At 45.5% G+C, this 23,821-nt stretch overlaps 1 protein-coding gene across 1 annotated transcript; it reads right to left on the bottom strand.

The window, feature by feature from the left end:
* Positions 1 to 265: 265 nt before the first annotated feature.
* TMEM212 (transmembrane protein 212) lies at positions 266 to 22,534 on the bottom strand. Its single transcript, XM_060240937.1, has 4 exons — positions 22,364 to 22,534; positions 16,423 to 16,482; positions 9,046 to 9,416; positions 266 to 269 (listed from the first exon to the last, which is right to left on the bottom strand). The coding sequence occupies exons 1-4, from the start codon at positions 22,526 to 22,528 to the stop codon at positions 266 to 268; spliced, it is 600 nt and encodes a 199-aa protein (XP_060096920.1). The 5' UTR covers positions 22,529 to 22,534.
* Positions 22,535 to 23,821: the final 1,287 nt, after the last annotated feature.

Here is a 23,821-nt window from a genome sequence, read left to right as displayed (position 1 = left end):
CCAGGGTGTGACAAGCATAATTGAACTCCAAGGGAGTTCTGGCCATTACATTTAAAGGGACCACACACCTTTTAAAACCCCTTCCTTCTATAGGAAATAATGAAGGATAAGGGCACCTTCTTTGGGGACTCATAGAACTGGACCCCTGTCCTAATCTTTTTGAAACTTGGGTGGTATATTGGGGAGAGGCCTCTCCTCCCCCTGCTTTCTGATGACCCTGAAGCGGGGGGGGGGGAGAGCCTCCAAACTGACAGATCCCTTGCCCTTACCTGGGGATTAAACAATGCACAAAGAGAATCACGGCAAAATTGGAAAGAAAATACAAAGCACACAGCTTACCGCGAAAACCAACTTCCGTCTCTAAATAAATTAAACCAACAACACGAGAAAGCATAAACATATATTAACTCATAAACGACCATACAAATTAGTCCTTAGTAGAAAAGGGAACGTGTACACCAAGAGTTCACTCTATTTTTGTAGCAATGTTGCTCAGTTCATTCCTTGAAATCCCGGTGCAGTAAAGACGATGATCAATGTCTATTGATGGATGCAGCCAATAATCCAAATTTAAGAAGACAAGGTATTACTGGAACCCTTGTTTCGCCTGAGCCTCTTCAAACTGCAAACAATCCTCTTAGCCATTTCTTCATACCCTGGGCAAAAAACACCAATTCATTCTTGTATCAAAGGCACCTTCCAAGTGCCTTTGATACAAGGATGGATTGGCGTTTTTTGCCCACATTTTTTTGTACACGTTCCCTTTTCTACTAAGGACTAATTTGTATGGTCGTTTGAGTTAATATATGTTTATGCTTTCTCATGTTGTTGGTTTAATTTATTTAGAGACGGAAGCTGGTTTTCGCGGTAAGCTGTGTGCTTTGTATTTTCTTACCTGGGGACTGGCACCCCTAACCTAAAAGCAAAACAAGGTAGTAAGTTTCAAATAGTGAAACCAAGTGTAGGTTGAAAGGGCTGGAGTTTCCTGCATGGGCCTGAAGCACCTCCAGTTTCCATGTCATGGAATGAACAAATTTGCCGTCATCTTGTCTGTTTGAGCCCCTATGGTCAGAAGGAACCTACAGACAGTGAGAGTTGAAGAATGCTGGCAGAATAAAATACTGTGGTAATGGCAGACATGTCTGGGGGATGGAGTTTAGGCAGGGACAAATGCTGAGGAAGGAGGTCACAGAAAAAGGGCTGCCATCCTCCAGGTGGGACATCAAGATCTGGAATTGCAACTGGTCTCCAGACTTCAGAGATCAGGTCCCCCCTAGAGAAAATGACTGCTTTGAATGGTGAAATGAATGACATTGTACCCTGCTGAAGCCCCTTCCCTCCAAATTTCCAGGAATTTTCCAAGCCAGAGTTGGCAGCCTAAGATGTGGTGAAGGAGAAAGGTCAAAGAAGAAGAAGAGTTGGTTTTATACCCTGCCCTTCATTACCTGAAGGAGACTTGGAGTGGCTTACCTTCCCTTAATCTCCTCACAGCATACACCCTGTGAGGCAGTTGGGGTGATAGAGCTCTGAGAGAGCTGTGAATGACCCAAGGTCACCTAGCTGGCTGCATGTAGAGAAGTGGAGAATCAAACCCAGTTCTCCAGATTAGAGTCTGCCGCTCTTAACCGCTATACCAAACTGGTATAGAGAAAGGGAAAGATAACAAAAAAGATTGAGGCAAAAAACCCCCAAACTAAAATATAGCTCCGCACATAGTGATAATATACAAAATATCACATATAATTTAATTATAAATTCAAAAGTGTTATCACAGTCCTATAGTTCTGCATATAAGTACCTATTCCTAATATGAAGACAAATGTCCTATCATATAAATACAGGTCAAAAGGTAAAAATTATATTAAGCACATTTGGTATTGGTTCTTGTATATGGATACAATTTGTACCTTTTAACGTATTTATATATCATTGGGCATTTGTCATATTAGGAATAGGTACTTATATGCAGAGCCATAGGATTGTGGTTTTTAAATAATATTATCATAGAGTTGGAAGGGATTTCCAGGGTCATCAACCCCCTGCACAATGCAGGAAATTCACAAATACCTAAATTAACAAGATCAGCATTGTTGTCAGGTGGCCATCTAGCCTCTGTTTAAAAACCTCCAAATAGGATAGCAGCGCTACGAGTTTAGATTCGTTTTATGTTTTTTTGCCAGGGGGGGGGCGTTGTCTCTCTCAACATTTTTGGTTACCTTTCTCATGTAGGGCTGTATTTTTCTCCCTCTTTTTGGTCACATTTCTCAAAGAGAAATGGAACCACCTTCTACTCTTTGGAATGGTGAGGATCCAAGTCCTTCTTCCTGTAGTTTCTCTGTTTGCTGGGTGGTCTATTTGTCAACTTCAGCCTTCGGACAGACACACACCTGCCCCTTGAGTAGAGTGCACATATTATAACTTGGGAAGTTATAATCATGCAGTAATTCCACTCCTGAAAGTGGAGCCAGTGAGACAAACTCCTCATAGCCAGGCCCGCTTAGCCAGATCACCGTAGGCTTCCCTTTTCTACAAGTGCTGAGAGCCAGAGAAGGATGGAAATCCCCTGTCTTTGTGTTTACTGCTTCCCTTCTTGTTTCCTCCCTCTCCGGAGAATGTTCCTTCTTCCCATGGATTTCTTCCCCCTGCCCAAACGGGAAGGCTTGTTTTCATGGTGCGGGGGGGGGGGGGGGCAGTTCTCTGTTTCTTCAACTCAAACGCTTCACTGTAACCAAGTCTGAAACATTCCTGGATCCATTTGTGCATTATGCTTTTTAAAGCAATCTTTCCCCCTCTTCTTCCTGTCCAATAATTAAATGAAAACAAGCTGGATGATTGGATTTCGTGGAGGAGGAAGAGGAAAGAAGGTGGTCACCCAGGCAGCTGGATCATGTCTGGGTCAGTGCCTCTGGACCTCTCTTCCTGCTCCAACCGCTCCAAGAATGCAGACTATGTTGGCGAAGACTGCTTCATGTTTGAGTTCCACAGTTAAATATATAGGCTTATGCATGAACCCTCATTTATGGACTGGCACGAGTCCATCCTGCCCTATTCAGTTTTCACTTTGGACTGGCTTTTCAGGAACACGCACTAATCTAGAGATAAGAGGATAAGTTCTCAGTGGATTAAAAACTGGTTAATTAACAGGAAACAGAGCGAGCATAAATGGGCAATTTTCACAGTGGAAGGTGGTAAGCAGCGGGGTACCATAGGGCTCGGTAATAGGTCCGATGCTTTTTAACTTGTTCATTAATGATTTGGAGATGGGAGTAAGCAGTGAAGTGGCTAAGTTTGTGGATGACACTAAATTGTTCAGGGTAGTGAGAACCAGGGAGGACTGTGAGGTGCTCCAGAGGGAATCTATTGAGGCTGGGTGGGCAGACATCAATGTGGAAAATGAGGTTCACTGTGGGCAAGTGCAAAGTAATGCACACTGGAGCCAAAAAATCCTATTTATAAGACTATAAATAGACATTAATGGGGCCCAAACCGATAGTAACTGACCAGGAGAGAGATCTTGGAGTCATGGTAGGTAACTCAGTGAAGATGTCGACTCAGTACATGGCTGCAATAAAAAAGTCAAAATGTTATGCTGGGGATTATTAAGAAGGGGATTGAAAACAAATTAGCCAGAATCATAAAGCCCCTGTATAAATCTATGGGCCAGTGAAACCTCATTTGGAACACTGTGTACAGTTCTGGTCTCCACAGCTCAAAAAAGATAGCATTGGAAAAGCTGTGGAAGAAGGTGACTAAAATTATTAAGGGGATGGAACACTGTCCCTTTGGAGGAAGGCTTGGGCTCTTTAGCTTGGAGAAATTATGACTGAGGGGTGACATGACCTCCTCAACCTTCACCCCCAAAACCTCCAGGTATTTCCCAACCTGGAGCCGTCAACCCTACATTTACTTCACTGTATTCTACAGAGTCAAAAACGACTGGTGCTTGCACAGGGGACTACCTTTACCTTTTAATTCTACTTGTGTAATTCACTCTTTGCATCACTTATGGTATATCTTAACCTCAGACAGTTTTCTGTTTGCATTGTTTCTTCATTTCTGTAGTCCACTTGCATTCGTCACTTATCCTATTGGGTGGAATGATTTTTTAAAATATTGTAATCTGCCTTTGGCCTCAGTAAGAAAGGGTGTGTGTGTTATAAATGTAGAACATAAACTGGCTCACATCACTTCTTTCTTTCGTTATCTTAGCCGCATGGATGTCATGGTGCATATAGGAAAAACTAGAGAACAAAGAATTCCAGAACACCTCTTATTTCTGGGATGACAGCATTGTAGCACAAGGGCTTATTGCCTCCACATGTCCTTGTGCACTCAGAAATCACTGGGAGATGCAGGCAGCTGCTTTCACACTGGCTAAGTAGCCTGCAAAAGGGGCCACCATGGATCAATGAACCTGACTCTTGGGAAACCCCTCAGTCGAGAAGCCCTGCAAATGAGCCTGGGACCATTAGCGAAATCCCAAATCTGGTTTAACACTAAGGAAGGATGATTTCACTGTGGTTTATTTGTTAGTTAATACGTGCTATTTGTTTGGTGGTCCTTATTTAAATAATAAAAACAGTATTGCTTATTGAAAGTTGTTCAGGCTGTGTGTGGGTGCGTGCGCACAGAAGTAACAAATGTAATGAGAAAGTTCTGAGTCGCTAAGATGGAGGTTGAGGTTGAGAATGAGAATAGGAAATGTGCAGTCCACAAAAGCCAGACATCTGTTTACATATCCCAAGGGCCTTATTTATATGGTTCTTAATTCTCCGACCCTCCCTGCTATCATCTGAGGACATGAACTGACCCTTTACCTGAAGTCATGAGAAGTGACTCCCCCTGTCACAAATTTTGTTAAAAGTGCTATTGGACTCTTGCTCTGTTCTACTGACCCTTTGTTATTAACAGGGTCACTGACTTTTTCCCTCTAATCCCATTTTCTTGCGCCTTGCTCTGAGTCACAGGATTAACCGGCACCTTTACCTCTTCTCTGGGCTTGCAGTGTAAAAACAATGGAATGGCTCACATGTTATAGAGTTGCCAGCCTCCAGGTGGGGCCTGGAGATTTCTCACTTTTACAGCTGATCTCCAGGTGGCAGAGATCAGCTCCCCTGGAGAAAATGGCTGCTTGGAAGAGGGGACCCTATGGCATTGTACCATGCTGAGCCCCCTCCCCTCCCCAAACCCTGCCCCCTCCTAGATCCACCCCCAGAATCTCCAGCTATTTTCCAACACAGCCCTGGCAACCCTACATGTGAAGTAGCTGAAAAGCCAGGATAAGTACGGTATGTTGGGAGCTAGGATAAATAAATAACTTGCAAGGAAGAATGACGATTGCCCAGCAGTGTATGATCAAGTTCTCAGAGCCTAGCTTTGAACATAAGAGTCCATAAAATTTGGGGTGGGACCTAGACTGCTGTGCTTGTGCAATGACATCACTTCCATTTTTGCACCAGAAGTGACATCACATGTTGGCAGAACGCCAAAGAACCTCTCCCTCCATTCCCCCACCCCCAGGCTGTCAAGTGGCAGTGCCTGGACCAGGAGGTCTTCTATGATAGGAGAACAGACCCCAGTATCATGACTCCTTTTCGTATATATCATAAAGTTGGAAGGGGCCAACCCCCTTCCACAATGCAGGAAATTCACAACTCCCTCTAAAATCACAGTATCCTCATCACTGTCAGATGGCCATCTAGCCTCTGTTTAAAAACCTCCAAGGAAGGCGAGCCCACCACCTCCTGAGGAAGCCTGTTCCACTGTGCTGCCAAAGAGAGCACAATTTGGCTCTTATTTTGTGAGACAACACATGATCCAGTCTCTGGGATATAAATAAAAGAAATGAACCCTGACACGTTTATCTCAGACTCAGCAATTCAGTGTCAGCAGTTTCCACCAAACTAGGAGTAGGGAATAAGCACCTAAAGAAACTTGGTATGACTGCTTTATGCCTACTGTCCGCTCAGATTTTGTTCCTGCTCTACCACACTTCTACTTTGTGACCTGCTAGATCCCACCAACTCAGGGTCTGAAGTCCAACAGGCCTGGCAATTGTGCTCCTAAGTACAAGTTGTGGTTTTTTGCTGTCAATGTCATGGAACAGAGTACAGGCTCTGCCTCATCAGACAAAGAGGCTGGAGACTCAAAGGAGAAGACAGTGGGCCTGCTGGGGCATCTAACACCACCACAGAAGGAGGCAGTTGAGAGACCTCCAGGAGCCCCCCCTCCCTGATGGTCAGGAGAAACCCCAAAAGTCTGACTCAGCCTGCTCACCCTGGGAAACTGCCCTGCCTTTTGACTGAAACTTAAACCCTAAACCCTCCATCTTAGAGCCTTCTGCCACACCAGACGTCTTCCTCCAACCAACCCCTCAGACCTCTCAAAGTCCTCAACCACTTCAGCCCCATCATAGTACTCATGGGTAGAATTCTAGCAGGAGCTCCTTTGCATATTAGGCCACACACCCTTGATGTAGCTAACCCTCCAAGAGCTTACAAGGTTCTTTTTTGTAAGCTCTTGGAGGATTGGCTACATCAGAGGGGTGTGGCCTAATATGCAAAGGAGCTCCTGCTAGAATTTCACCCTGGATGGTACTTGTCACCATAACTGGACACTGCACCTTTAAATACTGGTAGTCTTCTCCTGGAGGGGCAGGGCCCGTATTGCCACCGCCTCGCAGTAGCATTTAAGGCAGGGGTGGGGAACCGTTTTTTTTGTTTCAGTTTCAGTTTCAGTTTATTTTCAGTTTATTTTGCCAGGGGCCATATGGATATTTATAACATCATTCACGGGCCATAAAAAATTATTAACTTAAAAAACAGTGCTCCACCGAGGGAGAATGTTTCAGGCCAGCAAAATTAATGCAAATAATTGTTTTTCTATTTGAAGTCACATGGGGAGAGCCTAATCTGGCACACACACACACACGGCCTGCCACCCTAGGCAAATATATAGATCCAGGGCTTTTTTGTAGAAAAACCCCAGGAGAAACTCAGTAGCATATTAGACCACATCCCCTAATATTAGCATATTAGGTCACATCATCTGGGATAATCAAGTGCAAACTGAACTGTGACAGTAACTTTTCCAGGCCCTGCAGCAATTCTGGCCGCACAGTACATCTGGGCCCTGTGATCCCTGCCTGGCCCTGGAGAGGCTGCCACACAGCACACCTGGGCCCCATGATCCTCACTGGCCAACCAGGCCCCAGGGAGGCTGCCACATGGCTCGGTTCAGCCCAGCAATCCCTGAGGGCCACACCTCGGGACAGAGGTTCCCCACCCCCTGATTTAAGGCTTCCCTTCACCTTCAACCTTTGTTGGAACAATATTTGTTTCAGCTCCAGTGATTTGGCTCTTGGATTTCAGGTTTGAACACACATGAAGCTGCCTTATATTGAATCAGACCATCAGGTTTTGCCTACTCCGAGTGGCACAGGCTTTCCAGGGTCTCGGGCAGAGGTCTTTCACATCACCTTCTACCTGGTCCTTTTAACTGGAGATGCTGGGATTTGAACCTGGGATCTTCTGCATGTCAAGCAGATGCTCTGCCACTGAGCCCTTGAGCAGGATAGTCTATTGATGAGCTACTGTTGTGCGACAAGGGTTAAAGCAGTAGCATTCCTTAGGCAGCCTGCGTAGCAAATGCCTTTGAATTAAATTAACTCACAGTGTCATGACCTGACACCCAAACACTAGGGCAGAGGTTAACATAGAACTCCCTGGAGCATCTTACTGATGTTGTGCTCTCAGGTTGCAGGAGAAGATCGATGTGGTAATGAAGGTTTTGCACTTCACTTGACCTCTAGTGAAGCCCTCAATTGAACTACCTGGAGGGACTGACACAAGAGGTGGCACAAGAGAACATCTGCTCTGGCCAGTTTGGGATTCAGAACTGGTCGCTTGTTCCATCTCATGTCCTTCTTCAGAATGTCAGTGATGTACCTGCAGGTTCATTGTGGCAGCTCAAAAAACAACAATAATGAGGGAAAACAGGTACTCCACTTTTAGTTTAAGCAAACAGGAAATTATTCGCATGCTAGTGAACCAACCAAACAAGTGAGAGCCTTCCACAAAAGCAGGTAATACGACCTTCCAAAGACTGTTTCAGATAGAACTATAACATTTGTACTTCCTTTGAGTCTACAGGGCACATTTTCGCATTTGGAATGAGGGAGAGTTGACTTACTCCCCAACTGCTTTTTAACAAGGCTAAAGGATTTCTAACCAGTCCTTGAACTTTCTGTCATCTGCCCCTCCGTAACCTCCTTGATCATCCATGTGGAGCATTAGGATCCCATAAAAACATTTTTCTCGTCATGGCCAGCCCCCTCACCAAATGCTGAAAAGTAAAGCAAATGGTATCATGCCACCCAAAATATGCAGAATGCTCAGGTAAAATCAAATATTAAGTCCCATTATCATCCCAGCAATTCATAGTCATAATGGCTGGAATAGCCAGTGTAAATAAGTAGAACTAGTTTGGTATAGTGGTTAAGAGTGGCAGACTCTAATCTGGAGAACTGGATTTCATTCCCCAATCCCCACTCCTCCTTCACATGCAATTGCCGTGTGATCTTGGGTCAGTCACGGTGTTCTCAGAGCTCTTCTCTCAAGAGCAGTTCTCTCATAGATCCCTCTCCCCAACTTCCTTCCCTTCCTCCCCCCACAACAGACGCCCTGTAAGGAAGTTGGGGAGAGGGATCTATGAGAGAACTGCTCTTGCTCTTGAGAGAAGAGCTCTGAGAACACTGTGACTGACTCAAGGTCACCCAGCAACTGCATGTGAAGGAGGAGTGGCTCTGCAAGCCTGCATCAAAGCTATAAATTGCTAGGTTAAATACTTATTCCTATGGCTTTTTTTGTACAAAAAGCCCAGCAGGAGCTCCCCATGCCTTCCCCAGTGTGGGGTGTGTTTAAAGATGTCTCCCCATGCCTTCCCCAGCATGCCAGATGGAGCCCTGGCCAACTCAGGAGGAGTTCCGCTCCTGTGAGCTCCTGCCCAAAAAAGGCCCTGCTTATTCCTGTCCAGGAGAATAAGCACATGCACTGCAGTGAGTAAGTATGTCTCCAGCAATGGTTAATACTCACATTTAAATGTCCAAACTGCAGCAGCCTCACTGTGAGTTTCACCACCGTAGCCACAGAGGCACAGAGTATGGCAAGACTAGAACAGAAGTCCAGAATCTGCAATGCCACATGATACCACTCATAGTGCAAAGGGTCCTTGCAGGCAGAGGCGAACTTGCTGTAAGGAAAAGGGAACAGGACAGCGTAGCCAAGGTAGTTTGTTCCTGAAATCCCAGCAAACGAGTAGTAGCAATAAGGTCCATAAAGGAGGGATGCAATGGCAATGGCGCCTTGGACCGGAGAGCTGATGATACTGAAGATGCAGAATGTGAAACCAGATTCCCACTGGAACACAGGCAGAGACTAATTATTATACTATTATTATACTAGGCAAATGCTTCAAAGAAAGTGATGGATAGTTTGTCATTCTGTCCAACTGTGGGTGCCACTGGCAGCAGAGGGACATATTGTTTGGCTCTCTTCCCCGTCGGCCAGCTTGGATAAGGCATTTGTCTCTTGAAATCATTTCTCCAAGCCAAGCCAGCCAGCGGTTTAGAGAATGCATGTAAAGTTAGAGTTGCTTTCTTTCTACCTCCCTCCCCCATCTCCTTCCTTTTCCTTCAGGTTTTCCTCCTTGTCATTGTCAAACAAGGGATAATAATAATAGATTTTATTTGTATCCCGCCCTCCCCGCCTAGGCGGCTCAGGGCGGCTAACAACATTTTATGCATTTACATTGATAGATAAAAACTTTAAATTTAACAATTAAAATTAAACATATAAAAACCAGTTAATTGAATTAAAATACATAATTTAAGTTAAGTTAAATATATCTGGCAGCAATAAAGATATTCTGGCGCTGGTTCTGCCAGTTTAAATAGTTCCATAGTAATATAGATGGCGGTTCATTATTCAGAGTAATTCAGCAGTCGATGTCAGTGTACGCTTGTTTAAAAAGGATGGTCTTGCAGGCCCTGCGGAACTGGTCAAGGTTCCGCAGGGCCCGCACTTCCTCCGGAAGCTGGTTCCACAGTGCAGGGGCCGCAACTGAAAAGGCCCGTGCTCTGGTGTTTTGGAGCTTGACCTCTCTCGGCCCGGGGATAGTCATTTTGTTTTTTCCAACTGACCTCAGTGCCCTCTGGGGTTCATATGGGGAGAGACGGTCCCTTAGGTAGGCTGGTCCTCGGCCATATAAGGCTTTAAAGGTAATGACCAACACTTTGTACTGGACTCAGTATGTAATTGGCAGCCAGTGCAGTCCGCGCATCCTCGGCCGTATGTGCTCCCTTTTCGAGAGCCCCAATAGTAGCCTGGCCGACGCGTTCTGCACTAGCTGCAACTTCCGGGTCAGGCACAAAGGTAGCCCCAAGTAGAGGGCATTACAGTAGTCCAATCTTGAGGTGACCGTTGCATGGATCACTGTTGCAAGGTCGCGACGCTCCAGGAAGGGGGCCAACTGTCTTGCCTGCTTCAGATGGAAGAATGCTGACTTGGCAGTGGCTGCTATCTGGGCCTCCATTGATAATGAAGGCTCCAGTAAAACACCCAAACTCTTTACCTGGCGCGCTGATTTCAATGGTGCGCCGTCGAAGGTTGGGAGAGCTATTCCCCTTCCTAGGGCGCCGCGACCCATACAAAGGACCTCTGGCTTCGCTGGGTTCAACTTCAGCCCACTCAATCTGAGCCACATCGCTACAGCCTGTAAAGCCCGATCTAGTTTCCCCGGGGTGGAGCCGGGCTGGCCGTCCATTAGTAGATAGAGCTGGGTGTCATCTGCATATTGATGGCAACCCAGCCCAAACCTCCGGACAATCTGGGCAAGGGGGCGCATATAAATGTTAAACAGTATTGGGGAGAGAACTGCTCCCTGAGGCACCCCACAATCTAGTGTGTGTCTCTGGGATCACTCGCCCCCAATAGCCACCCTTTGTCCCCGACCAGAGAGGAAGGAGGAAAGCCATTGCAAGGCCAGCCCCCCAACCCCGATGTCGGCGAGGCGGCGCTTTAGCAACTGATGGTCGACTGTGTCAAATGCCGCCGACAGGTCTAATAACATCAGTACCGCAGCGCCGCCCTGATCCAGTTGCCGCTGAAGGTCATCCACCAAGGTGGCTCCATCCTAGAATATAAAGTGTAGCTTTTAGTGCCCTTCCCAGTTTGGCTACTTAACCCGTGTAGGTCCCTCCCCATGTCATTCCTGCTTATCCCCCATCAGTCTTAATTAATCATAACGAGTTGTGGATAAATGCCCTCCACCCAGGAATTCACCCTAGCATTTCAATCACTGTGACTTTTCTCTGTCCCTGTACAGGAGTCCATCTGCAAACTAGTAACTGGCAGAATAGAAGGGCATTGGAGAAAGCAGCCTCTATAAACATCCCTTAGGAAGTACCTGGTGTAGGCACAGAGGATTGTGTGTTTACATCTTTTCTTTGTTTCCTTGCTCAGCCCAAACACTTCAACAGAATATGTGTATTCCTTTATTAAACTTTCTTTTATTTTGAATGTTTTAAATCTGCTCTTTGGAAACACAACTTGCCTATTTGGTCTTCCTACCTGAAGTGTGGCAATGGGGGGAGGGGCAGTGGGTCAGCTCTCCAGACCTGAAGCATGAAGGTGTGAATGTCCAGTGCTGCAGTAAATCACCCCCTACACTAGCTTGTGGAGTGAACCAGGCATATGTTACAACTAGTCAGAGCCCTTAAATGGCAGGGTAGGTATGCCGCATATTTCCCATTTAGCTTGAAAAATTGCCAGAATCACTGGGGGCAGTGGGTACCTACATTGTGTTTAGTGCCCAGGGAAATGAGGGAAAGGGGTGTCATCATCAAGTGAAGACCTGGGATGACCCTGGGGGTTTTCTGACCTCTCAGCATCCAACAATAAGGAAGAGGAGGGGCTTCATTGCCACAGGAGGTGGCAGCGGCTACAAGCATAGACGGTTTCAAGAGGGGATTGGATAAACATATGGAGCAGAGGTCTATCAGTGGCTATTAGTCACAGGGTATAGAAGGAACTCTCTGTCTGGGGCACTGATGCTCTGTATTCTTGGTGTTGGGGGGCAACAGTGGGAGAGCTTCTAGTGTCCTGCCCCACTAGTGGACCTTCTGATGGCAATTGAGTTGTTTGTTTGTTTGGCCACTGTGTGACAGATTGTTGGACTGGCTGGGCCATTGGCCTGATCCAACATGGCTTCTCTTACGTTCTTATGAACCCATCCCTTCACACAAGTCTTCAAAAATCCACTGAACTGATTGGTCAAACCATCCTAAGCAGAGAGGACCATATAGAGTTGGAAAATGCTGAAAGGCACTTTGTGGACAGAATGGCAGTGGTGGTGGTGGGGGGGGGGAGAATGCATTTTTTGCTGATACTGACACAGCGTAGTCTTTTAATGATGGCCTACAGTGCAATCAGGCAGCTTTGGCATGTGTTGAGAGCCTGGTTATGCTCTAATTGTCTCCCATCCTGTTTCATATATCTTAGGTCCACTAAAACGGAGGGAGGCAAAGGAATAAAAGATGAAATCTGGGAACTGTGTCCAAGGCTGAGTTCCTCAAGTCAACCAGGCCATCAACTGAGAAACTGTGGATGGTAGTAGAAAAAGCCACCCCGAGGGCTCTGGAATCCAGTTGGCTCCATTGGTCTCCCTGGGGTGGAAATGCGGTTCACAAAGTCTATCATGTAGTCCTAAGCAAAGTTGCAGCCTCCTAAACAAACTGACTTCAGAGAACTGTAGAAGGCTATAACTCTGTTGATGATTGCACTCTTCATCCTGTAAATTATGGGCAGTTCTTCTCAGTAAAGTAAAATAAGTAGGGTGTCTGAGTACTGATTGCAACCATAGTATACGTCATGGGCCACATTGCTTGAAGAATTTCAGCTATTACATTTGGAGATGGGAAACAGATTTCAGGTGCCCTTTAAAGATTCATATAATACAACCATCAAAATTAGCACTGCTTTGCATTATATTTCTGCACAACAAATAGCCACCTTTCCATATGTATCACATTTTTATTCCACCCTGCCTCCAAGCAACTGGAACATAGGGTAGCATGCATGAATCATACTTTCTCCATTTTATCCTCAAAACAGACCTGTGAGGTACATTAAACTGAGGAAGAGAGACTTACCTCTTGAGCCAAGCTCCCCCCAGTCTGATCTCATACTGTAATTATTATACCATGCCAGCACTCTATGTGTTAAAAGCATACTTTATTTTACTCTATGGCAGGGCTCCCAACCTTTTAAATCCTGTGGGCACCTGTGGAATTTTGACATGGTGTGGTGGGTGCAGTCACAAAATAGCTATTACAAAATGGCTGCCGCATGAGATGGAACCAACCATAAAATGATTGCCACAGCGTAACTTCAGTCACACACTGCAGATCCTTGTGTTGTGGTGACAGTTGGTGACAAAACAATTTTTTTTAAAAAAAATCTGCACTGCCAATCAAGTCTCCAGTCAGAAGCCTCCTTGGGCAAAAGCCCTACGTAGCTGTGTCCACTTCCTAAATCTACTAGGTGGGTGCCAGAAAAGAGGTCTGCGGGTGCCATGGCACTCACAGGTACCCCATTGGGGGACCCCTGCTCAGTGGCTTTCTTCCCTCCTCCAACCTGACCTGAAATGAGAAAACCTGGAGGGATAAGATAAGAGTTTTGTAAAATCATGCACAGGATGAAGAAAGTGGATACATAGAACATTTTCTTCCTTTCACATAACAAAGACTTTGGGGGGGGGGGGGGTGCTCAGTGAAGTCAATGGGGAATTGATTCAGAACAGGCACATTACTCTATAAGTAATTATATTGTAAAATTCACCATGAGTCAATATATTGTTAGCTTTAAAAGGAAATCAGATGGATCCATGGTCACTGGAGGCGAGGTCCATGAATGGCAACTACTAATCAAGGAGACTAACAGAAACTTCCATATCCAAGGGGATTATGATAGGAGGTGACTTCAAAGGAAGGCTTGGGCTGCCACACCCTCTTAGTTGGCCCTCAAGGCAGAGCCAGTCCTGCCATTATTTATATTTATTTATTTCTATTATTTATTTATTCTATTATTTATTTATCTCTATTATTTATTTAATTAATTAATTTTTTAAATTATTATTTATTTAATTTTTTATTCATTCATTCATTCATTCATGTTATATTTATGTTATATTTATATCCCACCCATTCTGTACAGACTCAAGGCGGCTAACAGCATAAAGTAGACAGTAAACAAAAGTACTATTAAAACAATAAAACAATAAGATAAATGGCAGTGGTGCCACTTCAGGCAGATCATGTAATACTTTCTTTCTCATGCACACAGATCCTAGGCAGTTAGTAATAAAAGGGTGAGGGATCCAGTTGTGGTGGCAGCCCTCTCCCATTAGATGTTATATCCCATCCAAAACAGTTCAGTCTTGCAGGCTCTGCGGAACTGCAGTAAATCCCGCAGCGCTCTGATGGCTTCTGGGAGGGTGTTCCAAAGTATTGGGGCCGCAACCGAGATTGCCTAGGGTGCCGGCCTTCTGGGAGAGCCGAACTGGGCACCCCCATGTGACTTGGTGACATTATGGGGGTGGGCACCAGAGGTTACCCTTGCCTAGGATGTCAGACAGTCTAAGACCAGCCCTGCCTCCAGGTCATCTGGTTGGCCACTGTGTGAAACAGAATATTGGTCTAATCCAGTAAGACACTTCTCATGTATTTATGCTGGTGAGCAAAAGTGGAACTTGAGTGAATTTTATTGGTCAGCAATTCAGACTTCCACAAAAGTATGAACAACTGCCATTGATAATACTTTTTCTGCTTCTTTTCTACAGAAATTCCAGAATATAGCAATCCATAAACAATTATGGTGGTGACCTCAGTAGGAAGTGTAAGATGGCACCTTAGGCAAGGCTAACTTCTGTTGCCGCCCCCCCCCACAGTGATAACATCACCGAGTCACATGGGGGTGCCCCATTCGGCATCCCCAGAAGGCTGGTGCCCTAGGCAATTGCCTAATTTGCCTAGTGGCAGGGCCGGCCCTGATGCCTTCGATGGATCTCCGCATGGCAGTTGTGTCTGCTCAACATTATTCTCAAACATACAGACTAGCAGGGCAATCTTCCCTTTCTTTCAGCTTTGAATTGTGTTATTGCAACACGTAAGCTTAACAACAGACCAAGCAGAAAGAGGGCGTGGGATCAGGCGTGTTGTGGGAAAACAGAACAACCCTTTTTTAAATCATGTAAATCATTTTGGCTGAGAAGGAGCTGCACTGAAAGCCAAAATGCACTCAAAATTCACTAAGAACCATTTAGAGTGTAAAGGATGACTTCTTTATTTTCCATGTTTCAAAGAAACAGAAAAATGTCTTTTTAAAGGTCTGGTGCCTTTAATTGGCTCTTAACAACATTCCCTTCTTGCAAGGCAGGAAATATCTCTGAATCCTACTCAGTTTTGTAAATCTGGAAGAATGTTTTAAAGTGTCCCTGCTATAAGACTAGTCTTTTTAATATGAGCCAGTGGTAGGCGGGGTTGGAGGCGGAACAACCTCTCTTGCTTCTTAAGCCTCTCCCTGGATTAATCCCACCTGCCTAGAATGCTACATTGCATAGAACATGCCCTGACCTAGACAGCCTGATCCCATCAGATCTTGGAAGCCAGGTTAAGTTGGCTCTGGACAGGTATTTGGATGGGAGACCTCCAAGGAATACCAGGGTTATGATGTGGAGGCAGGCAATGGCAAACCACCTCTGAATGTCTCTTGCTTAAAATCCTATGCAGGGGTGTCAAACATGCAGTCCGGGGGGGGCGAATCAGGCCCTCAGAGAGCTCCTATCAGGTCCCCAAACAACTAGCTCTTGTCTGCTTCCTTCTCCCTCTCTCTTGCCTTCTTCTGCATCTCAGCTTGCTTTGCAAGGCCTGCTCAATCGCACAGGAGCTAAAGAGCAAAACCTCAATTTTCTCCATTGGTTGAGGCTCCTACCCTTCCTGGTCCCCTGGGGAGGGAGGGAAAGAGCCAGAGCTTCCTTTGCCCAGTTCTCTGGATCCCATAGGAGAAATACAAAGAAAGCACCTTTAAGACCAACAAGTGCTAATATTTTAAGCATGTTTTATTTTAAGTTTAAATAAAATTAGTTGTGTTTGACTGTGTCCTTTAAAATTTATATCTCTGCTACCTAATCTTAAATAGGTACAGCATGGCCCAGCCCCACACGGCCCAGCCTGGCCCGACAAGGTCTCATTTAGGTCAGATCTGGCCCTCATAACAAATGAGTTCGACTCTCTTGTACAGGGACTCGATGCATTAGCTGTGACTTGGCAGCCAAAAGAAAAAAAAAAGAATTGCCACCTATACTCACCAGGTATCTTTGGGTCCATTGTTTTTCAGCCAGAGCAACCAGCACACCTGCAATTCCAGCCTGGGGGGGGGGGGAGGAGGAGGAGGAGGAAGAAGAAGAGGAGGAGGAAGAAGAAGAAGAGGAAGAAGAAGAAGATGATGATGATATTGGATTTATATCCTGCCCTCCACTCCGAAGAGTCTCAGAGCGGCTCACAATCTCCTTTACCTTCCTCCCCCACAACAGACACCCTGTGAGGTGGGTGGGGCTGGAGAGGGCTCTCCCAGCAGCTGCCCTTTCAAGGACAACCTCTGCCAGAGCTATGGCTGACCCAAGGCCATTCCAGCAGGTGCAAGTGGAGGAGTGGGGAATCAAACCCGGTTCTCCCAGATAAGAGTCCGCACACTTAACCACTACACCAAACTTGGGGAAACACATCCTTGCTCATCACAAAGCTGGCTATCTTACTCCAGTTGCATAGTTGCTGTGCAACCCCATAATACCACTAATCATCTCAGAAGGTCACACTAGCTTTTTAAAAAAATTAATCACACACACACATCCTTTAACATTTGGGGATGTTTTTTTCTCCAAGTCAAGTCTCAGAGTGGCTTACAATTGCCACTTTCCCCACAACAGACACCTTGTGAGACAGGTGGGGCTGAGAGAGTTCTGAGAGAAGGTCACCCAGCTGGCTTTATATGGAGGAGTGGGGAATCGAATCCAGTTCTCTAAATTAGAGTCCATGACTCTTAACCACCACACCAAATTGGTTGCTGATGGAAAGCCTCTCACCATAACAGGAGACCTGACAACCCTAGCCATGACACTCACCTCAACAGGCAAGTCTATGGTCATTGTTATTGCCCTAATCTAGGGGTGGCCAAACTTGCTTAACATAAGAGCCACACAGAATAAATGTCATGTTTAAGAGCTGCAAGACATGAACGTCAGATATTTGAGAACCGCAAGATGGAAGGAAGGAAGGAAGGTGGAAAGAAAGCAACTTTAAATGCCTTCTTCAAGCTGCCAGCCAAGGGGGTGGTAGGGGTTTCAAGAGCCACAAAGTACATGTGAAAGAGCCACATGTGGCTCCTGAGCCACAGTTTGGCCACCCCTGCCTTAGTCTAAGTTGAGTGGCCCTTGCAACATTGACAAAGCTTCTGGGACTCCACTTAGCTTGCTCCTGCCTCCACCTCTAAAGCTAGAACCAACCAGGGGCTTTTCCAGCCAGTCCACACCTGATTCTGGGCCAGCTTCTTCTGTTTTAGCAGCTTGCATGACTTCTTAAAATAAAAAACAGTTTCCACAATTTGTTTTAAGGCTCCTGTCATTTTAAATACTAGATCTGTATGATAGAAATCTCTCCATGAATAATGATATTTGCTTCTTTTCCTTTAATTGTAATGTTTTGAATTCTGAGGGGAAAATCATAACCTGTATTTCTTCCTATCCAGAAGAAAGAGAAATGACATGGCAAGAGCTGTCTCTTGATCAGCTTCCAGGTGTTGGAGCCACCAAAGCAACTTTAATCTGCACAGCCAATCAGATCTTCAGTGGTCAGTCAGATGCTGTGCTAGAGTTCCACTTGGCTCCGCCTACTTTCTGAAAACATTTGACAGTAGGGTTGCCAGGTTTGTGTTGGAAAACACCTGGAGATTTTGGGGGTGGATCCAGGAGAAGGTGGGGTTTGGGGAGGGGAGGGGCCTCAGCATGGTACAAGGTCATAGAGGCCAACCTTCAAATCAGCCATTTTCTCCAAGGGAACTGATCTCTGCCAGCTGGAGATCAGTTGTAAAAGTGGGAGATCTCCAGGCCCCACCTGGAGGCTGGCAACCCTACTTGGCAGGCACCAGGAAAGGTGTCCATGGGTATTATGGTCCCCACAGGCACCATGTTGGGGACCCCTGTTGTAGAAAGACCCCCTCCCCAAAACAGCAAGGACTGGGGATGTATTTCTGCATACTGTGAATATAGAGCTAGAGCTTTTTTTGTAGAAAAAGCCCAGTAGGGATTCATTTGCATATTAGGCCACATCCCCTGACAGTACCATTGTTCACACGAGTCCATCAGGAACTCATTTGCATATTAGGCCACACACCCCTGACATCACCATGGCTTCACACAGGCCTTTTTTGTAGAAAAAGCCCAGCAGGGATCATTTGCATATTAGGCCACACCCACGCCAAGCCAGCTGGAACTGCGTTCCTGTGTGTTCCTGCTCAAGAAAAGAACTGATATTAACCTTACGAAAACTGCTGACCTTTGGAAAGCCTGATGGGTTTGCATTTTATATGTAGCATCTAACAGCTCTCCATTGTTTTCAGACCCAGATTTTAGCTTTCATGGCAAATTTCAGCAACAACAGCATAGGAGTTTGGATAGATTTTGTATGCGACTAAGCCTCAAATTATAATCTTGGCATTGATGGACTGCACCACAGAAAAAAAAGTTCCCATGAACAAAAGCAGAAACATCTGGAGTCACGAGTGGCTGTTGGCAAACATTTATCAGGCGAAAAGAGAGAAAGAGAGAGAGAAAATGCTTGCAAAGACTCCAAGGATTTCTAGCCAGAACAAATAATACAACAGAATCAGAACACTGTGATGAGAGCTCTTGTAGCCTGCAAGGAGGGCCAGACCCTTTTGTGCGATCGGCTTTTCCAATCGAGACTCCCTCCATTTACACATGTGGCCGAGGGAACAAAGAGGAACAGAGCTGCGGAGAGATTATTTCACCCCTACTGGGACCGCTCCAGCCAGAGAGTTTAAGCTATTAGATGATCAGTTTCCACTTCGCTTTAAATACTCTGGCGAAGAATCTTGATTTCTATCCCAAACTTCACATAACTTCAGTTTTTTAATGGCATATTTTTCCTTCCCAAGTTCTGCCCTTTTGTTTTCATCACTGTTCACTTAGGGATGCCAATCTCCAGGTGGGGCCCAGAGATCCTCTGGAATTACAACTGATATTGAAAAAATAGAGATCCATCCCCCTGGAGATAATGGCTACTCTAGAGGCAGACTCTATGACATTATACCACAATGAGGTCTCTCTTTTCCCCATATCCTGCGCTTCGCAGGCTTTACCTCCAAAATCTCCAGGAATTAGGGTTGCCAAGTCCAATTCAAGAAATATCTGGGGACTTTGGGGGTGGAGCCAGGAGACTTTGGGGCTGGAGCCAGGAGACATTGGGGGCAGAGCCAGGAGCAAGGGTGTGATAAGCAGAATTGAACTCCAAGGGAGTTCTGGCCATCACATTTAAAGGGACAGCACACCTTTTAAAATGCCTTCCTTCCATAGAAAATAATGAAAGATAGGGGCACCTTCTTTTGGGGCTCGTAGAATTGGACCCCCTTGTCCAATCCTTTTGAAACTTGGGGGGTATTTTGGGGAGAGGCACTAGATGCTATACTGAAAATTTGGTGCCTCTACCTCAAAAAACCACCCCCCCCCCAGAGCGCTCGATACCCGCAGATCAATTCCCCATCATTCCCTATGGGAATTGTTCATGGAGGTGCATAATGGCTGTGGGGGAGGGGCTTCCCCCACTGGCCAGCTGGCTGGGGGAGGGGGGAAACCTGTAAAACCAGGGGATACCCCGCTGGGACCTGGGGATTGGGAAGCCTACCAGGAATTTTCCAACCTAGAGTTGACAGCCCTACTTATTGAAGTGATTGTAAATTGCCTAGACCGTATATTTGGGGAAAGTTTATTCACTTATTTACTTCCGTTTATAGTTCTGCCTTTCTCTCCAATGGGGACCCAAAATGATTTCCATCAGTCACCTCTCCTCCGTTTTATCCTATGAAGTAATTTTGACCCTATGAGGTAATTTCGGCTGAGAATGTGTGACTGGCTCAAGATTTCCCAAGAGGTTTCCATGGCAGAGTGAGGCCTCCCAGATTCTAGTCCAATAGAGGTCCCCAACTTTTTTGAGCCTGTGAGCACCTTTGGATCTCTGACACAGGATGGTAGACACAGTCACAAAATGGCTGCCACAGGAGGCAGAGTGAACCACAAAATGACAGCCATACAGGCCTGTAGCCACTAGGGGGGAATCTGGGGGCAATGCCCCCACAGATGTACACTATCCCCTCAGAAAATTTACAGTAGAGACGTACATCCTTCTCTCAGTTCTGAATCTACTTCCCAGTCAATTTATATGGGCAACTCCACAAAATAGTAGTATTATGGATGGGGGAAAACCCACCACTTTCTCTGCACTATGCATAATTTGATAGCACAAAATCACAAGCTTCCCCTACCACAACTTGGTCGTCTTTTAATCTATACTAAAGAGCCAAATCCTTTCCTTTTAGGGAAGGCACTTCACAGAGCAACCCAAAACAGAGTTACACCCTTCTACAACCATTGCCTTCAGTGCCTGTAGAAGCATCTAACTCTCCTTAGGATTGCACTGTCAGTCTCTCGATCACAGAGTCATACGGTTGGAAGGGAGCTCCAGGGTCATTTAGTCCAACCACCTTGTCTTGGAGATTATGTTGGTTGCTCCTGCCTCCTCCTTTACTGTGTCCACACAGGCTCTGTGCTTCAAAGATTAAAGCACAGGCCTCCCAAAGCCAGTATAGTGGTTTCTATTTTTTTCTAGAAATTAAGGACTTTTTGTATCATAGAAATGTTGCATTATAAATATTATTAAATATATCAAAATGCATGTATCTATTACAAATTAGATATGAACGGATATAAGATATGGACCTCCTGACGGCTTTTGGTTTTTTCAGCAACTATGTGACCGAGTGCTGTACTGGATTAGGGTTGCCAATCCTCAGTTGGGGGCAGGGGATCCCCCAGTTTGGAGGCCCTCCCTCCGCTTCAGGGTTATCAGAAAACAGGGGTGGGGAGGGAAATGTCTGCTGGGCACTCCATTATACCCTATGGAGATTGATTCCCATAAGGTATAATGGAGAATTGATCTATGAGTATCTGGGGCCCTGGGGGGCTGTTTTTTGAGGTAAAGGCACCAATTTGCAGCATAGCATCCAGAGTCTCTCCTCAAAACACTCCCCAAATTTCAAAGAGATTGGATCAGGGGGTCCAATTCTATGAGCCCCCAAAGAAGGTGCCCATATCCTCCATTATTTCCTATGAAAGGAAGGCATTTAAAAGGAGTACAGTCCCTTTGAATGTGATGGCCAGAACTCCCTTTGGAGTTCAATTTTGCTTGTCACACTCCTGCTCCTGACTCCACCCCCAAGTCTCCTGGCTCCACCCCCAAAGTCCCCTGATATTTCTTCTAGGGTTGGGCATGACAACCCTAGACTGAACGGGCCATTGACCTGATCCAGCATGGCTTCTCTTATGTTCTTATGAAACCAGGGACAAGAAGAAGGGAAGAAAAATTTAACCCAAACAAGTTGAATTGATTTTTATCTAGTTTGTAATAAATACATGCATTCTGGTGGTATTTGAGAATATTTCTAGATTACATTTTCAATTGATATTATTTGACACTTATATTTGTGGTAATTAACGTTTTGGTTTCCTTAATTCAACTTGTATGGGTTAAATTTTTCTTCCTCTCTTCTTGTTCCTGGTTTCATAGAAACGTTACATCATAGAATATCATTAGCTTGCAGTTCCATTGGTCACATTTTAAAAATTCCAGAACTATGAAAATTCCAGGTCATACATTAATGATTAGTTTATAGACTTGCCAACTTCCAGTTAGGGCCTGGAGATTTCCTGGAATTACAATTGATCTCCAGACTACAGAGGGTGGGCTCTATAGCATCATACTTCCCTTATGGCCATTCCCTCCCTAAACCCCACTCTCCCCAGGCTCCACCTCCAAATCTCCAGGAATTTCCCAACGGGGAGTTGGCACCCCTGCTTTAATTCATACTAATTTGTATACTTCTCTCTTCTTCAGTCCATTTACCTCTGAGCACTAACATCCTTTCCTGGCCATTATTTTTCTTTCTTTAGTTCTGCCTACCAAAGCTCCATTCCAGATGGGAGAAGCAATGCGAACGCTCCATCCAACAAACTGAGGTTTGTAGGAAAAAACAGGGAAGAAGGCAAAAATTCCAGAGATCAGGCTTAGAATTGCAAAGGCAATAAGAATTCTTCCAGCGACTGCAAAGAAACTCTTTCTGTCCATTGTGAGTCTCTCTCTCTTCCCCCGTTTACATAATAATGTAATACACAGAACTGTCTTGGAGACTGTAGTCATGATGCCTTCTCATTGTTTGCTTACTCTGACTTGGAAACCCACTTCAGGTTCACTTTAATAATTCCCACTAAAATGCAAGGTATTAAAAAAACAACTAGCAAATTAAAAGAATAATCCCTGCCATCTATCCCTTCCCCAGGGCCGGCCCTAGACTGTCTGGCACCCTAGGCAAGGCTAACTTCTGGGGCGGGGGGAGGAACCATACTGACAACCAGGGGTGGAATTCTAGCAGGAGCTCCTTTGCATATTAGGCCACACACCCCTGATGTAGCCAGTCCTCCAAGAGCTTACAAAGCTCTTTTTTGTGAGCTCTTGGAGGATTGGCTACATCAGGGGTGTGTGGCCTAATATGCAAAGGAGCTCCTGCTAGAATTCCACCCCTGCTGACAACCTCAACAAGTCACAGAAGGTCAGCACCCTAAGCAATTGCCTAGTTTGCCTAGTAGCAGGGACGGCCCTGTCCTTCCCTTTAACAAAAACTGACTTATAAAATGCATGCGGCACAATCCATTTATGCTTCCACAGAGTGGGAGCATCTCTGATAAAAATGTAGAAACACTGAGCTGGAGGGGACCTCAAGGATCATCTAGTTCAACCCCCCCCCCCCCCACATAACACAGGAAAATCACAACTATCTCCCCTCCCCACTTCCCCAGTGACCCCTGCTTTATGCCCAGGGGAAAGTAAATAAAATAACCTCCAGAATTTCTGGCCAGTCTGGCCTAGAGGAAAATTCCTTACTGACCCCAAAGTGGCAACTGGACATATAAAAAAGGACATATAAGAAAGGGCCATGAGAGCCAAGGAATATTGAAGAATATTTCTTCTTTTACTGTTTTTCCTCCACTTCCACTGTTGGAGCTCAGCCAGAAGTATGTTGTGGCCAGACATTCCCAAGAATTTGAGGGCCTATGACATTTCAAAATGAGGAATTCAACCATTTTTTCCTCTTCAGGTTCTCACTGTGAAGGCTGTTCCCACACGTGCCCTTCCAAAATAGCCTGTACACAGGGGACCAGGCTGCATCTATACTGTCAAGATGCTCCATTTGCCTCTCATCCCTGCAGTAGTGAATGCAGAGACATTTGTATTGGCAACAGACCAGCCGCATGGGAGTTTGGTGCACATTTATCCTCCACCGGCTGCTTTTTCACAGCACTTTTCCTCTAGGGTGAAACCAGAGGGCTATTGTTCATGTGCAATAGTAATATAACAATCTAT

The sequence above is a fragment of the Heteronotia binoei genome, chromosome 6 (genome assembly GCF_032191835.1).
Source record: "Heteronotia binoei isolate CCM8104 ecotype False Entrance Well chromosome 6, APGP_CSIRO_Hbin_v1, whole genome shotgun sequence".
Classification (NCBI taxonomy): Eukaryota; Metazoa; Chordata; class Lepidosauria; order Squamata; family Gekkonidae; genus Heteronotia; species Heteronotia binoei.
This window is presented reverse-complemented; position numbering and strand designations above follow the sequence as displayed.

What these genes read in the sequence shown, in the direction of transcription:
- TMEM212 (XM_060240937.1), bottom strand. Translation starts at nt 22,528, where the DNA reads ATGGACAGAAAGAGTTTCTTTGCAGTCGCTGGAAGAATTCTTATTGCC. An exon ending in CCATCTGGAATGGAGCTTTG is followed by an intron (nt 16,483 to 22,363) that starts GTAGGCAGAACT and finishes CCCCCCCCCCAG; the next exon opens with GCTGGAATTGCAGGTGTGCT. An exon ending in AATGGACCCAAAGATACCTG is followed by an intron (nt 9,417 to 16,422) that starts GTGAGTATAGGT and finishes CCTGTGTTCCAG; the next exon opens with TGGGAATCTGGTTTCACATT.